The 16,176-nt window shown below is 39.0% G+C and overlaps 1 protein-coding gene across 5 annotated transcripts in view; it reads left to right on the top strand.

The window, feature by feature from the left end:
* The window catches only part of PCBP4 (poly(rC) binding protein 4), a 54,374-nt gene that overhangs the window by 11,425 nt on the left and 26,773 nt on the right, over positions 1-16,176 (top strand). For all 5 annotated transcript variants that reach the window (XM_088134033.1, XM_025165221.2, XM_007425890.4 and 2 more), the window contains 7 exons: positions 9,186-9,355; positions 9,890-9,913; positions 10,008-10,040; positions 11,124-11,240; positions 11,926-12,057; positions 12,499-12,627; positions 13,732-13,806. In XM_088134033.1, coding sequence (XP_087990159.1) covers positions 9,245-9,355; positions 9,890-9,913; positions 10,008-10,040; positions 11,124-11,240; positions 11,926-12,057; positions 12,499-12,627; positions 13,732-13,806 — 621 coding nt within the window. In that variant the 5' untranslated portion in view covers positions 9,186-9,244. The remainder of the gene's footprint in view (positions 1-9,185; positions 9,356-9,889; positions 9,914-10,007; positions 10,041-11,123; positions 11,241-11,925; positions 12,058-12,498; positions 12,628-13,731; positions 13,807-16,176) is intronic.

Genomic DNA, 16,176 nt, shown 5'->3' with positions numbered 1-16,176 from the left:
TTCAAGGTGGTTTGGTTTGGCTTAAAACACCTCCGTCTGAAATAGAAGATTTCTCATCCTGTGTTAAAAAAACAAAATTAATATGATAGGCTTTTCTTTGACATGCAGTATTAATGCAATCATCACGAAATTTAACAAAGATTTGATTTCTCCTGGGAAACAGAAAGTAGAGAAAAGGATCACCATAACAGCCAGTTAAGTAGAAAAATACCTGGAAAAAAACTTCACAAATACAAGGCTAGTTGTCGGTAATTCCTCTGACTGAGAGCTTAACCTTTAGCTATGCAAGAACTGACATTAAAAGAAAAGCAATTCTGTTTTGGTCAAAAGGCTTATCAGCAGGAGTGTATTCAACTAAGTATTGTCCTTATTTTCTCAAAATTTCACAAATACTTATTTTACTGCAATTAAGGTGACAACTTATACGTTATGTTGCCAAGTAAATGAGAGTTGGTTATAGGCATCTATGTATGTAGTGTGTATACTTTTTCTAAAGCCTTACCACATAGGAGTGGCATGCAGGGCTCCCTTCTTTAGAAGGTAGAAGTCTGATGGCTTGACTGTAGTTGTCCAGCCTGCCATAACTTGTCCTCCCAAACAAAGCCCTAGGTTTTCCTGACACTCAATCTCTCAGGCAAGAATAAAGGCGGTAGAGTCTAAATAAGCCCCTTGAAACTCTTTGATAAGACAGTTGCCGCCTGGGACAGCTGAGAGATCAGAAGGGAGGTGGTGACCACTGCTGCATTTACACAGCTGTTCCCTTTTCGCCTCATCCCAGGGTTAACTAGCATTTTCATTCTGCTTTTCTTTTGGATTTTCAGGAGGGATTTAATATCATTTATCTTAGATAATCAAAGAGGAAATCATAATCACCAACCCAAAGCTCTTTGGAATTCCTTGTTCCCCACAAAAACAATAACTACAGACTCAGGTCAAGATGGGAAGTACATTGGCCAGCAATCCACAGATGTCCCTGGTGTGTCAGAGAGAGATTCAGAGTGTGAAGAGTGAAGTTAGGATTGAGGCAGCATGGTAAAGCTTAGGTAGAGGGCAGTACTGGTTTAAACATGGATTTAGCAAGCAAACAGACATGCGTTGAGTGTGGACACTTGGGAATGGGAAAGGTCTTTCCACAGTGAGGATAGAAGGAGGGCGCTGAAGTTGATTAATGGATTCATTTCATGCAAAAACAATAAAAACAGCAAAAAAGACAAAGTAGTTATGGGACAGCCTTATCACAGATTGTTTGGAAGATTGTTTGGCATCCATGGGTGCTAATTTCTTTAGAGAGAAGGGTGGCTAGAGTTTCACTTGCCAGCTTGCTCAGGGATGTGAGCTCCCACCTCTGATGATACTGGGTAGACCCAGCACTTTAACAAGAGAAACTCCATCCATCTCTAAGCTACTTTTCTTCCAGCTGGCAAGCGCCTCTCCCATTTATTAAATAGGAGGAGGAAGGAGTATTACGTATGTTCACCGCCTTGAGTTATTTATAAAAATAATAAAGGTGGGATTAAAAGAAATCTTAAAAAAACAGTAGTGCCAACCTGAAATAGAAAGGAAATAGAGGCATAGAGAAAATGATGGGGTAGACTAATATTTGGTGCTCCTTGCTTATACCATATGAATGGTACATTCATAAATTCAAAAGCAAAACAATGGCAAAAAGGGAAAATATATTTCACAAGTTACAAGCTACTTTATCACAGAGTATTTCCAATGGGAACTCTCTGTCTAAATTATATGTTGTACTGAGGTTGGCTATGAAAATGGGAGTTTGGGAGGGTGTAGTGCAAATGAAACAAAAATGTATTTATTGCATTTCTTAGCTATCTTTCAAAACGGTGTAATTCTAAAACACTAACTCCATGCACTTTTGTTTGGGAGTAAACTCTATGGAAGTTCCCTGAAGTCAGTAAAAATGCATGAGGCTGTGTTAAACAGTAATGTACATAAACATCAATTTTTTAAAAAAGTAAAACTTCTAGGCGGTCTTTCCATGATTTATCTTGTCCCCTGCCTCCTCCCTGATAGAGTGGCAAAGCTTTTATTTCTGCATAGAAATTAGGAAAAAGTCACATTTTCAACTAAAAAGAATAAGAATTACCTTAATGCAATTTTAGTGCAAATGGTTCCAAGCACTGAAATGTAATAGGACTGTGTGCGTGGTGAGGCTTTAGTTTGCAACTTCCAAAGTCTCATTATTTTCTACAAATATGTGACTGTGTCATTTGACACTTGCTTTATTTCTGTAAAAAATACATGTGACTATAGAACAGTTTAAACAAGATAGGTGGGAATCCAATAAATTAGAGGGCAGCCACAACATTTTCTTACATCCACAAAGTTTATTCCAAACACTTCCCTTTGCTTCCTTTCTTACAGTGACTTCTCTACAGCCCCCACTAACCACCATATAACTCATCAAGTAATTTCCTGTTACTTACAGGGTTCCTTCTTTAAACCTTGATCAAGAATTTGGAGATAATGGGGATAATCGGAAGAGGGGGGTGGCAAAATTCATCACCAGTCTGCATCTGGTCTAGCCATCAGATTACTCTTTCTACTTTATTGGTTGAGTAGCAGTCCAGTTCTTTTGTGGTTTTTCAGGGGGAGGATGGTATTTTTCTTTCCTTCTGGCTCCAACAAGTGAGTAGGGAATTAAGGAAAGTGTTTGGAACAACAGGCTGAAGCACAGCTTGGAAAGAGGGAAGCTCCCCAACCTCCTCCGTACAGTGACAGGAAACTTAAACCAACTTCTTGTATATATGCGTATGTGATGACTATATTCTAAAAAGCACACCTATTAGTTATCTATTTACTGTGGTTACTTTTATGGCTGACCCTAAACAGCTTCCAACGTCAAACAATACAATGAATGGCAAAATAATAATAATTTCGGTAACAAATCCATTACAATAAGCACAGCACCACTTCTCAACTGGGACAACGTAATGTATTCCGTGTCATCTTCAGTCCCCAAGGCTTTTCAAACTTGCCGGGTCTAAGCAAGTTTCCAAACAATGGAGACGAAAGGGTCTACTCTCAGCTTCGGGATCAAGCTGATACCCAGCAGGAAGGCCCACAGTAGGGAGTACTCACATCAGAGCCCCCTCCTGCCAGCTTTTTTGATAGATGGGGATTTTCAGAAAGCATTCTCTGCAAAAATATGATGAGATGATTGCTCTTGTTTGTAAAGGACTTTTTGCAACTATTTATAACACCTGAAAAAAGAGAAGTGAAGAAGGAAACAGGTATCTTCATGTGCCTGTTCTTGAATAGAAGACTGCATCGTTAGACAGTTCATTTCGTTTCATTTATTGACCATCCTTTGCATGTCACCACTCATACAACTCTACCTGGCTTAAAATATATAAAACAAAATTATGAATAATACACCATATGAATAATACACTATAAAAAACTGGCTGCCGATATGTAAAGCTTTCCAGACCAAATGCTGTCCAGCATGTTAATGACTGTTAACCATTTTTCTAAAGAACATGAGGGTGGGGGCACACCTGATTTCAGGGGAAATGTTCCTGGCGGGGGCGCTGCTGCTAAGAAGATGATTCTTCAGGTTCCAATCCCTGATACCTTTGATATGGGCACCTGGAGATTGTTTGATAGTAGACAGTTGAAAACAAAAGCAGTAGCTACATTGGGGCCAGCTCTTCCATATCATAAGAAGCAAATGTATGTAGTCACTCTTCTCCATAATTATAAAGTCTATTATGATTCTTTGAAATGTATAGTATTCCAGGCATGCAAGAACCCCAGTATCTTCACTAGTATCTCCCTGGGTAATGACCATTTGTGTAACCAGAGTGGTGAGAATGTATTTTAATTTATTTAGTTTGCCATCTCACTCAAGATCTGGTCTGCAAAAATCAGGACACCCACTAGATGGCAGAAAAGAAATTATCATCTCACGGCCATCCAGATTTTTGCAGCTCTGATCTGGTAGTCCACTTATTATTCTGCCTAGTTCCAGAATCTTCACCACACACACACACACACGTTTCCTTCATTAATTTTTGTTCATTGAAAGCAATGTCCCAATAAACAGGAGTTTGGGGGAAAATCTGGTTTATAGCAAGCCTTTTGATGTCCCAGTTTCTGATTTGTATGCCACTTCTTTCCTGATCAAAGAATTCATCTTCCTCTTGCATTACAAGAATTATGCACCACTACAAATAGTATACATTCTTTAGTTGTATTTTTAGCCTCTTTCAACAGAACTGATTAACACTACCTAATTCACAATCTAAGAACCTATTTCATTATCCCTGATAAGTCTTCCTTTCCCCAAGCACACATTCTTCCCTGCAAACTGTGAACTGTTATTATATACATGTGCATAACAGTGCAATTAAGTAAATTCCATGTTTATTAAGGAAAATAATTAAAAACAATATCCTGTTCTTCCTATGCTCCTGTGGGAGAAAGCATGTATATCTGGAAAACAAAGATTAGTCTGAAGATATTAGAAACCAGTATGGTTAGTAAATAGACTACTGGATCAGAAACAGGGAGAACAACCTGGATTAAATGAATTCTACTAAACCAGGGCTCTCAGTTGATAATCTGGAACACTTTTTAGCCTCATCTGTTTCACAGAACTGTTATGAAGATCAAATGGAGGAAGGGAAGAATGTAAAATAAATATAAATTCATGTCATGTTATCTCTTTTATGTCTAATAATGTAGAATATGAATGTGACAAATATATATGCTCATTAGGGAGATGGACTAGTAGTGGGAGACCTGGGTTTGATTGGCAGGTAAGCTATAGTATCAGCCACTTTCATTAATATTACTCGCTTCACCTGATATTTGTTTGTCGGTATTAAAATCCCAAGCTGTTTTTACCTAGCCTGTGCCATGTCCCCAACAGCCTGAGCTGGGTCCTGTAAATGTTCTCTTTTCAATTCCTTATGTCAGTATTGTAGAGAAGACATGTATGCAGGTTTTTAATTGTGTTCCTTCCCAGAATGATTTATTAGGATTTCAGTAAATTATGATGGTAAATTAATAAAAATAATTCTAAGAACGTTCACCCACAGAAGGCAAGTAACAAAAGGAATCCCTTTGTGTACTTACAGTAAAGGTATTCGTTTTTTCCTAAAAGTTTGCAAGTGGCCCAGCTAAATAGGCAGATAAATAAATCTATATTTTCATTTTCTTCTGTAAATATTTGTTACAATTTCTAAAGCTCCCAAACAGAATGATGCATGTAAGACAAAACATGTAGAAAAATGCCAGCTTTACAAGGTCTACAAAAACTCATATTATCACACATTTTATAAATGTGTCCTTGGATTTACAAAAAGACTATAATGGATGGGTTATTTTAAATGTAGAGATTAACTATAGAAAATACAGAGATATTATGATCTATACAAAGGCTATAATGGTACTACGGCATTAATTGTAACCCATTCCCTTTGCAGATAAATACATGTAAAGGATTTTTAAGGTGCTTTAAAAAACAAAGATAATGAGACCTTAGTCTTTCTGTATTTGGTAGGAAGTATTTCTAAGAAAAGGGATATGTCTTTAAAAATAAAAGCTCTGCTTTAAAACAAGATGACAGCTCAGTACATTTAAATTCAAACAATTAATTTACTTTACAGCCTGATTCTCTGCATTGTACTCAGAGCAACTTCTTCCCAAGTAATTTCAATGCTTGACTGATTGTAACAATGCACTTTAAGATGGTGTTATGTGGTATTAATTTAAGGAAGTTTCACATTATTATGACTTGTAGAATTTTCTGTATACTATCTTAGGAGTACAGGGACCCTAAAAGAAACAAATGAATAAGCAGGTTTATTCTGTTTATTTTAAATCACAGGACAATCTCAGCTACAAACTTAGCAGCAAGCAGCAAGATCCATCAGTGGCTTAGAAAAGAGATGATGGGTGGGGGGGGGGCATGAGAAAGGCATATAAAATACACTCAGATCAGAAAGTGAATAGAAAGGGTTCTTTTCCTTTTCTCATCATGCTTGAGCTGAATAATAGGAAATTCAGGGTGGATTAAAAGCAGTGCTTCCTCATTACAGAATTTGCTACCTCTAGATCAGTGTTCCTTAAAGTGTAGTCCTAGGACTCCTGGGGGTCTGTGAAATCAAAATTATTTGCCAGCCCATATTGAAAAATAATACAATATTAAAATCCCATCAAACCATTATGAGAAGCAGTAGCAGCAGCAAATGTGTCGATTTTAATTTTTAATACAGTAAATATTGATAAATATAACCCAAACAGACAAAAGCTCTTTTGGGGCCCTCCATCGTTTTAAAACTGGGAAGGAGTCCAGAGAGAAAGACGTTCAAGAAACGTTGCTCTAAATGTAGCGTCATCCAGTCACCCACTTCCTAAAGGGGTTAAGAGGGCGATTGATAAAAGTTAAGAACCAACGGTTACTAGCCATAATAGTTTTACATGATGGCCCCAGCATAGCAGTTGATGCAGTAAGGAAAGAGAAGGGCATGATGGGACTCAGGTGGTTTCCCTTACAAGCTTCCCAAGGGCGTCTCATTACCAGCTCTGGTGGCTTGACCTGATCCAGCATGTCTGTTTCCTATAATCTGAGGCCATCTGGAGTTAGCTCAGCACTTACCACAGTACCTGCTATTTGCCTGAGATAGTTCAGTAATGTAGTTAAATCTACTACAGTAACATTTATTGTTATGTATCATGACATGCATATTTCTGAAGTTCTGATGCATGGGACCAATTCCAGAGGGATTCATTCTGGCTGTCCTGAAACAATTTCTTAGAAAGGGTTTTGTCTGTATATTGTCATATGGAGTATCCTGTAATGTCAAACTAGATTGTCTCGGAGGCCAGGAGTTTCAAAATAGCCCTTTATCATATACCCTGTCCTATTTTTAACCCCTAGGTTGCTTTGTTGTGGTTGAGTACACAGGCTGGAGAAAGGATTCCTAATGCTAAGTCTTTTGTCCTTCTGCAGTCTCTCTCTCTCTCTCTGCCATGATATTATAGGATGTTTCCAAAAAAAAAAAAAAAAGCTTTTAAAAAATACTTTGTACACACACACACATACACATACACAAACATACCAAATTCAGGATGACCGCCAAAAACATCACTACTTTAAGTAATTTGGTAATATTTTCCTATTTATATATTGATCATGTGGAAGCAGACAGGCACCCAGACAGACAGACGGCATCAATCTCTGAAGTAGCATCAGTTTTCCTAAAAGCAAGCACTACTACATGAAGACTGAGCCTCTTAAGGCCTTTCTTTTAGTAAGCTGACAGTTCAGATCTTTCTCTCTCTTGCTAGCCATATTGCAGTTGACAAACTGTTTTCTCATCTCCTGTATGCATCTACTGCAGAACACTGGTCTGTGCCCCACCCTTGTTGGTAGGCGTGCTTGGCTGGGGCCACTGGAAAAAAAATCACTAAGCATTAGCAAGCAATCAAATATATGAAAGACGACCACTTAGCAGCTCTTGCAATGCCTTCCATTAAGCTGTAAAGAAATAGTGGAGGGAAAAAAGTACATTTTTTCTTGATTCCATGCCAAAACCTGCATCAATCTCTGCAAGTGTTTTTCTCCCCCTTAACAGCCTCTCCCCACCATTTACTTGTATTCAGTTTATTCTCTAAACTGAATTCAAGGAAAGTTTTCTGATGCACATATCTAGATAAATATACACACATACAGACATACACACACCCATTCTCTAAGTGGGAGAGAAATATTTGTGGGGGAGGGAATCTGCTCTCTTAGAAAGACAAAGTAAGATAAGGGTTTTGAGAAACAGAATAAATACCCAGCCACCCCTATTATGTCCTTTATAACCCTGTTGCCCTTGCATTTCCTGCATCTAAGTGAATCTATATCTATCTATGCATTTATATTAATCTTCCCCAACCTGGCGCCTCTCATAATTCCCCAGATAGCATTGTCAGAGGGATTATGGAAGTTGAACTGCAACACATCTGGAGGGCCTCAAAGTGTGTAAGGCTGATATATCTATAGGCAGGTCACCTGGTTTTTGTCATTGGGTCATGATAGATATCTGGTGCCAGGTGCCTTCCTATCTAAGCAAAGATGTGTGCATATAGGAAACACTCTTGGAATCATAAATTGGAAATCTTTCTTTGGGCTTTCACTGCTAACTAGAATCATCAGTCTTTTACTTCCGCTTTGGCTTTTATACATGGATGGTACCTGAGAAAGGAAGGATCTCAGGCAAGGAGGAAACGTATCTTCTTCGCATCTATTGTAAACAGTTTAACTTCATAAAGCTTGCAGTGTCAGCTATGGAAAATTAGCCTTCCTTTCTCATCAGGGAGGCATAGATGGATCAATGTCATTTCAGGAGTAAGGAGGAGAGGAAGAATAGTTGAGCTGCACGTAAGAGTGGGACTGTCCTCATAATCAGCCTTCCCTGATCCACCTGATTGCTTTCTACCATGCAGATACAAAAAATTCCATAAATGGCTTCTCTTCAAGATACAGTTGGAGTAAAAACTTGTCCTTTGTGTATTAATGGCTGGATTCATATATCATGCTAAGCCATGGCTGTTCTAGACATAGTGTGTAGAACAACTGCAATGACCTGGTTCATACATAATGCCAAGTCATAAAGCATGCTTTACAAATCACCATGGCTGCATTCACATACCATGTTCACTCAAAACCAAACAACCATATTGTGACTGTAGGTGTTTTGTGAATGTAACCTATATACCTGGCAGGTAGGTAAATAAGTGTTTGTGGATGAATATGATTCCATATGTGTCTACTTGAATAAATATGGCCATCATGACTATCCATTAGCCCTGCAGTTGGCTTTAACACTCTTTACATTTTAAAATAGATGGATGAGAATATTTCACCTTTTTCTTAGCTGGATCAGATATAAATATGTATTGCCTTTTGTTTTCTCCTTCCTACAGAGATCTTTTTGGGGTGAGTTATATCTGGAAAGGCAGCCATGTTTGCTTATGTGATGCTTCCCTTCATCGCCATAACCATTATTCTCCAGGTGCTCTGACTCTGAGACAGGAAGCATGAAGGGATGTTGCATGAAAGCCAACCGCTTCCTACTAATCGCCATTACCCCTCCAACTCTTGGGGCTGATTTACAATCAAGGTATCGTGTGAGACTTTTCTATTTCTCTCTGTGTGTTTGCAGATTTGCCGACTTCAACACCTTCTAGACCCAGGGTGTTGATCTTCCTCAGAAGCAGATCCATGCATTCCTACACTGTGGCATCACCAGATAGGATGAGTGGCTCAGATAACGGGCTGGATGAGACAGAACTCAGCATTACGCTCACTCTCCGAATGCTTATGCATGGGAAGGTAGGTGCATTAGGACTGCCACATTAGGCTTTAGTCTTGGTCTCTGTACAGTCAGCAGCAAACCTTGCACTGGGGCAGGGCCGTCATCTGAACTGCAGGGAAGTGTCATTTTGCTAATCCCAGAGTTAAAGCCTAGTGAGCTACAGTGCTGTTCCCAAACTGGTATGGGAGTTTGAAATATTCTCTCCAACTTACAGTATGTTTTTCCCACTCTGCAGAGGCTCTTGAGGTGCAATTGTGAACTAATCAATGAAAGCAAAATAGTGGGTTAAATGGCCAAGGTGGCCAGATTAACCCATACAAGTTCAACATTATTTTTTCAAAAGGTCCAATAACGGAGAAGAGAAAGAATGGTCGTGAAAAGGGATAATAACCCTTTCATTTAAGTTGTCAAATCATGAATGAGCTTTACTTTCTTTTTTGAGAAGGTGGGAAATTTTTTCCCCATTTTCTGGCAAAAATACACATTTAGGCATTGCTAGACTCTTACAAATTCAGATCTCTCCTCTAACTCCATTTCTCTTGTCTCTGCAGGAAGTTGGCAGTATCATAGGCAAGGTAAGATTGATGCAGGTCACTCTGTGTGCTTCCAAAATTTCTTTGCTGTCCTTTCATCTAAGACTAATTGCCTTTGTTGTCCTTGATCCTATAGAAAGGAGAGACTGTGAAGAAGATACGGGAACAGGTAAGTATCATGGGGAAAAATAGCCCAGATACGGGGTGGATGATCTATTCCAGTGTTTCTCAACCTCAGCAACTTTAAGATGTGTGGACTCAACTCACAGAATTCCCCAGCCACATCTTAAAGTTGCTGAGGTTGAGAAACACCTATCTATTCTATAGTTCTAGCTGGATGGATTTCTAACAAATGCAAAAATCTACCGTGGAGAAAGTGGGGAGGCAGAATGAGGATCAAGAGGAATGTGATGGAAAATGTGGAGAGACAGTAACAGGAGCAACCTATACAAATCTTGTTAGTCACTATTTTTCTGAATACAACTCATAATTATTCTGAAGTACAGATTCTGACATAATGAATACACTTCCTTCTAGCTCCTTATTATCATAGAGTAAACACTGTAGTGGATGAGATCAATATTTCTATCCTCAGAGACACTTTAATACTGTACTGTGTGAACCTGCCCAATGCTGGTGCTCTTTCCTTTCAAAATTGCCGTGCCATTTTTTGAAGCAGCGTGTTTCTGTATCGATGGTTAACTGCTGCTGCTGGATTTGCCAGTTTTATTTCAGTATTAATCTAGGCTAGATTCACAATGCAAAAGATTTCATGAGAACAGGACTAGAAAATAGAAATGATGATCAGAAACAGAATTGATTATCTGTTTAAATATATTATTGCATTCTACTGATGCAGTAATAGTAAGAGGACGCTAAGTAAGTAAGAGGACACTACAGATATGAATACCACTGACTTTTGAAATTTCTCCTGTCTTGTAATGAGAGGATTTGATTCTCACGTAGCAGATACATCTCTCAAAGAAATACAGTCGTTGAGAAAAAGAGAGGTGAGCCTTGTTTCTAATTTAAATTCAGACAGGAACTCACGGAACAGACAGGGCCTACCTCTTCTGTTTCTCAGCCACATCTGCAATATGCAGATAGCGGCCAGCTACTTCACAGACTGTTGGGATGATTACCGATAAGATGTTTACAAAACATTTTGTGCCACTTGGTAAAAGTGTTCTATAAACATTTATAAAACTTAAAACTTATTTACGTTGTTATTCCTGGTTTGCTGTGTCTTTAGAGTACTGCCCGGATTACCATTTCAGAAGGATCCTGCCCTGAGCGGATCACCACAATTACAGGCTCTACTGATGCCGTTTTCAGAGCTGTTTCCATGATTGCCTTCAAACTGGAAGAGGTGAGGTAGCCCCAAACTCCATCTGGCTCATGTTCCTCCCAGAGCATGGCTTACTTGTTCACATTAAGCATATTGTGGCACTAAAGAAATCTACTAGTTTTCCATTAAAGGTAAATGTTTTCCAGTGAAATCTGGCATTGGCCATAGAAATGATGTCTAGTTATTTAGAACCTACACAGGCTGTTGCTTCTGTGATCAAATTGTGAGCAAAAAAAGGAAGACATTTAGGCAATTTATTTTTGAGAAAATGGGTTTTGTGGTAGGGTTTTGAAAAAGCAAAGTTCTTGATAATTTTCCGTCACACACCTCATTAAAGCATTAAGCATTCATTTGTCATAATATACTTCTCTTAGTATATGAGATTAAGTTTCCCTAGGAATTAAAAATGACTATATTAAAGCCAGTAGTGGTGATGGGACCATAATTATATCATACCTAATTATATCTATGTTTAAAAAATCAAGACAGAATATTTTGGGATGACAGCCTATGCAAAATAACTGGCTATCATCAAATAGTAGACCTTAGAAATTTGGAGAGAAGAGCCAGATTCTTAGGCTTAATTTTTTTTTCTTATACCTAGAATGAGGGCTCTAACACAGAATGCTACATACTAATAATAGCTGAATGTGATTGTGAAGGGATCCATTTGCACTTGAACTTAATGCAAATTCTTTTATTTTAGGACCTGGGAACTGGAGCAACCAATGGAGGAACCATCTCCAAACCACCAGTGACACTGAGGCTGGTCATCCCAGCTAGCCAGTGTGGCTCGCTCATTGGCAAAGCCGGAGCCAAAATAAAGGAGATCAGAGAGGTAGAGACTTCAGTCATCATATCTTGCTCGCTTGAGCAAGAATGCCACTTTCTTCATTTTTATTTTCTGTACCTTAACTGTTTTTCCTTCCTAGTTTTCACGGCTACTGATCTTATGTTCTGAGAGTGCATTATGTAAATCTCAGAAGCTGCTATTCAGCCATCTTGCACACTTTTTTCTTGCTAATTAAAAATTAAAACTAAATGTACAACTTTTTTCACTTGCATTTCTTTGTGAAAGGCAAATTAAGGATTTTGTTTGTATGAGAAGTCATACCTATATGGGGGAAGAGGTATCACAGGAGACATTTAGATTCTCTGAATAAAGTAGCTTGCTGTAGTGATCTCACAGGATCACAAAGTGTTCCTGACCCAACTCCATGTAAGTAGAGGCTGCTCAGAAAGACGGAGTGTTTGTTTCTGATCCCTGCTCTCATTCCAGACAACAGGTGCTCAAGTCCAGGTGGCTGGAGACCTTCTGCCCAATTCCACTGAAAGGGCTGTGACAGTCTCTGGAGTACCAGATGCCATCATCCAGTGTGTCCGACAGATCTGCGCGGTTATACTGGAGGTACAGCTTTTGTTCACTCTCACGTGTCAAGGGAGAGTGACACTCTCCAAGGCCTGCTCCTTCTTATCGAAGTGGAGAAGTGGTGCTTCATGGCTTGGTATTTGGGTTTTGATATACTCCTTGGGTACTTCAAAACGTGTATCGGCTTTGAGTGCCGTTGTGATTTTTTTTCTGTTGGGCCACTGTGTGGGTACTAAAAAAACTCAGTCCCAACACAGGTATAATTTTCAATTTTAACAGCAGCAGCAGCAGCAGCAGCGCATGTATACGCATGCACACCTGTTTATGCATGTGCACTTCTTTATTTGCAAACATTTTTTGCCGTTAATAACTTGCTGTCTAGCTGCTTTTCTACTCTAAGGAGAAAAGATGGAGGTTCCTGAACCTGTCCTTTTCATCGGGGTAGAGATTTTGATCAGTCAGATGGTCTATAAAGATTTAAGCATCTCTCTACCACATTACTGTTAATTCAGGTTTGCAGCTCCCAGGCCCACTTCTTAGGGAAGCAAGCAAGCAAAAGAGGCATTTAGGTAATTGCCGAGTCAGACAGTTAAGTGAGTTAAGTATCTAGTACCCTATTCTAGATACCGTGCTTTAGGATTTCAGGCGGAACCTTTCTCAGCACTACCTGGCCTTCTGAGCACAAATCTGGTACTCCATGGCTGAGTTGTGATCCTTTACCCGGAAGACTCTTCTCATGTGTTGATTGCACAGGGGAAGATGGATTCCATAGTAGTTATCTTGGGGTAGCTTTGATTCATGAAAATCTGCAATCTGCTTCAAAGACAGATTTCCTTCACAAGCACTAGGATCTAGAATAAGTAGCATCCCTTCGTACTCTTTAGTTCTCTCTTCCATTAATTGTCTAATGGTGGTAAGAGACTAGGCATGATCAAAAGTGATTTGTTACTTTTCATACCCTGCCCATACCCGAAATTACTCAACATAACCAAACCGGAGGTAGCTAAAAATATCCCCTCTTACTTGATACAATGTCAGAGTGCCTGTTGCATGACACAAGGCAGTGGCTGTCGGCATTAGAATGTAGCTTGGGGTATATAAAGATATAACCGTATAGTGATATTTCCTTTTGATTTCCTTCAGTCACCGCCAAAAGGCGCCACTATTCCCTACCACCCCAGCTTGTCCTTGGGACCGGTTCTTCTGTCAGCCAATCAGGTAAGAAACACGTAAATAAACTATGTTTTGCGAAGACATAAAGAGAGTAAGCCTTTTGGCTTTGGGTTTACCTGTTAACCTCTTAACATTTCACATAAAATATGTAACCGGTTTGAAAAGTATCTGAATGAGTTTATGGGTATTTGTCATTTATCTGCCTGATTTTCATGCTTCATATTTGTGATGTGAGCAATTCTTAGATCACTCAGTGGCCATGTGCATTAAGACAGAGAATCCCCAAAGGAGTAGGCAGTCTTTGTGATCTGGTGGGCATCATTCAAAGATCATATCTAACCAGTTTGGTCCAGTTTGTTGGAACTGGTTGTTATATTTTTGTCTAAGTTGCATCTCATATTTTGTCATTCCATGATCAGTTGAATAAAACATAGGAGTTTTATGTTGTAAAAACATACACTTGGAGATTTGGGATGGGGGAGGGAGGGCTGGCAAGCAAATTAGCAGCACTAGTAGGAAGATGTTTGAAAGATGGGAGTTGGGTGGGCCAGCAGGAAGACACTGGGGATGAAGGGGCAGGTTGGTGAGAAAGCACTAAGAAGAGGTTGAACAGCCCAGCAAGAATATGCTGGGAACATGGGGGCAGACCAGTAGGAATATTAGCTGCAACAGTGGGAAGATGCTAGAAAGGGGAATGAAGTATCCAAACCAGTTGCTGCCTGATGTAGATGACACTCCCAGCATAACTGGAATTTTGATTGCCATTTATTGAGAGCAGTTGTGATACACTATTGGATGGGGGGAACTTGCCTATTTACAATTTGTGTGCAGTAGTGAATGTGGCCAGCTATAAAACATTTCCCAGAAGGCAAACTGGCAAGTTGCTGTCTACCACTACTGCTAACCCCAAGAATGCTCTCTACCACTCTAGAGTGATCTTTTTTCTGCATTGGTGGAATGCTTCCAAACAAACCATTGGGTACATTTTTATCTTCTGGGGCCAAGATATTTTCTTGTAAATGAAGACTATACTAGAAACTGGTGCTTTGTTTGCAGCACACCAACTTCCCATGTATTCCTATATCATTAAAAGAATCTAACCAAAAAGAGTCCAGAGTTAATGAAGGTGTCTATGACCACACCGATGTTTGATGATAACACGTTGCCTGCCTTGAAGACCGCAAAAGGATTCTAATTTGAGCATCCTGATGACCCTGAAGGGGACCCCAGAAGCTCTCAGCAGTCACTGAAGCAAGGGACTGACCGTACATGGAACAATCTTTCCTTGTTTCTCTATAAATCAGGAAAAACTATTCTTAGTAAGGGATTCTGACTAGAAGAGTGAGGTTTAAGGGGTGGTTTCAGAATCTTCCAGAGAGAGAGAGAGAGAGAGAGAGAGAGACACCGCTATTTCTAAACTATAGGCAGTCTCCCAATAACAAATCATACTAGATGGGTGTTCTTTTGTGAAAAGTCTGAAATGCGTTGTTTGTATCATTGTTATATTAGCTTTGAAATCTAAGTACAATCTAACTGCTAAAATAAGCCAAGTAAAAGCAGAATAAGCCATGAGAGGAAAAAAAGTGTTATTCGCCAAGGCTGCATAGTAACAATTGACCGTACAATCTTGCACATGCAGAGTCTGGCGTAAGTCTCATAGTGTCAGTTTCTCCCAGACAGGGATGCACAGGATTGCTGCCTGACCCAATAAGTGCTTATGGAGAAAAAAATGGAAATTAGCATGCTATAGTAAGTCAGTTTACAGGGATTTGAGCGCTCAGTATAGAGACTTCACTATAATTCTGAACAAAATCCATTATTGTTTTGTATGTTTTTTTCTTGCAGTGTTCTACACTGATGACCCTAATGCACACAGTATTAACTTTAACACTCTTCGTACTCCAGTACAACTGAGAAGCATTAACTACTGTTTAAAAATTAAAACATATTTACTAGGTGGCCAAAGATGTATGAGTTAATGGACAAAAATGCTGAAGGACTGAATAAATCAAATTACAACTTCATATAAATGCTCTTAATAAAATGAAGGAGAATGATTTAGTCTCACCCAGTGACAAAGAACTGATATATATTCAACATTTCTTGGTATCAGCCAGCAGTTTGAGTTAACTATAAAGGTGTAACGGGGTGGGCGTCCCATTTTAAAATAATACATAGTGGTACTTAACTATTCTGAATTTTAAACTAAGAGTATCTCATTTACATTTCAGTTCAGATGAAATAAATCATAAGTGGAGAATATTGTGTGAATTGAACAAACAAAAGGCTTAAACATGTTAGATATGGAAATGGCTGGGGGGGTTTTATAAAAGAAAAGGCTTGTTCCATTAGGCCATTCATATTTGGTTGGAAAAGAACATTTGTTTTGGCTACTCTTTACAATAATGTATTGTT

The sequence above is a fragment of the Python bivittatus genome, unplaced genomic scaffold (genome assembly GCF_059951505.1).
Source record: "Python bivittatus isolate LINGU-HERP-01145 unplaced genomic scaffold, Pbiv_v1 ctg000080_np1212, whole genome shotgun sequence".
NCBI lineage: Eukaryota > Metazoa > Chordata > Lepidosauria > Squamata > Pythonidae > Python > Python bivittatus.
Note: the sequence above shows the minus strand (reverse complement) of the source record. Positions and strands in the feature narration are given on the sequence as shown.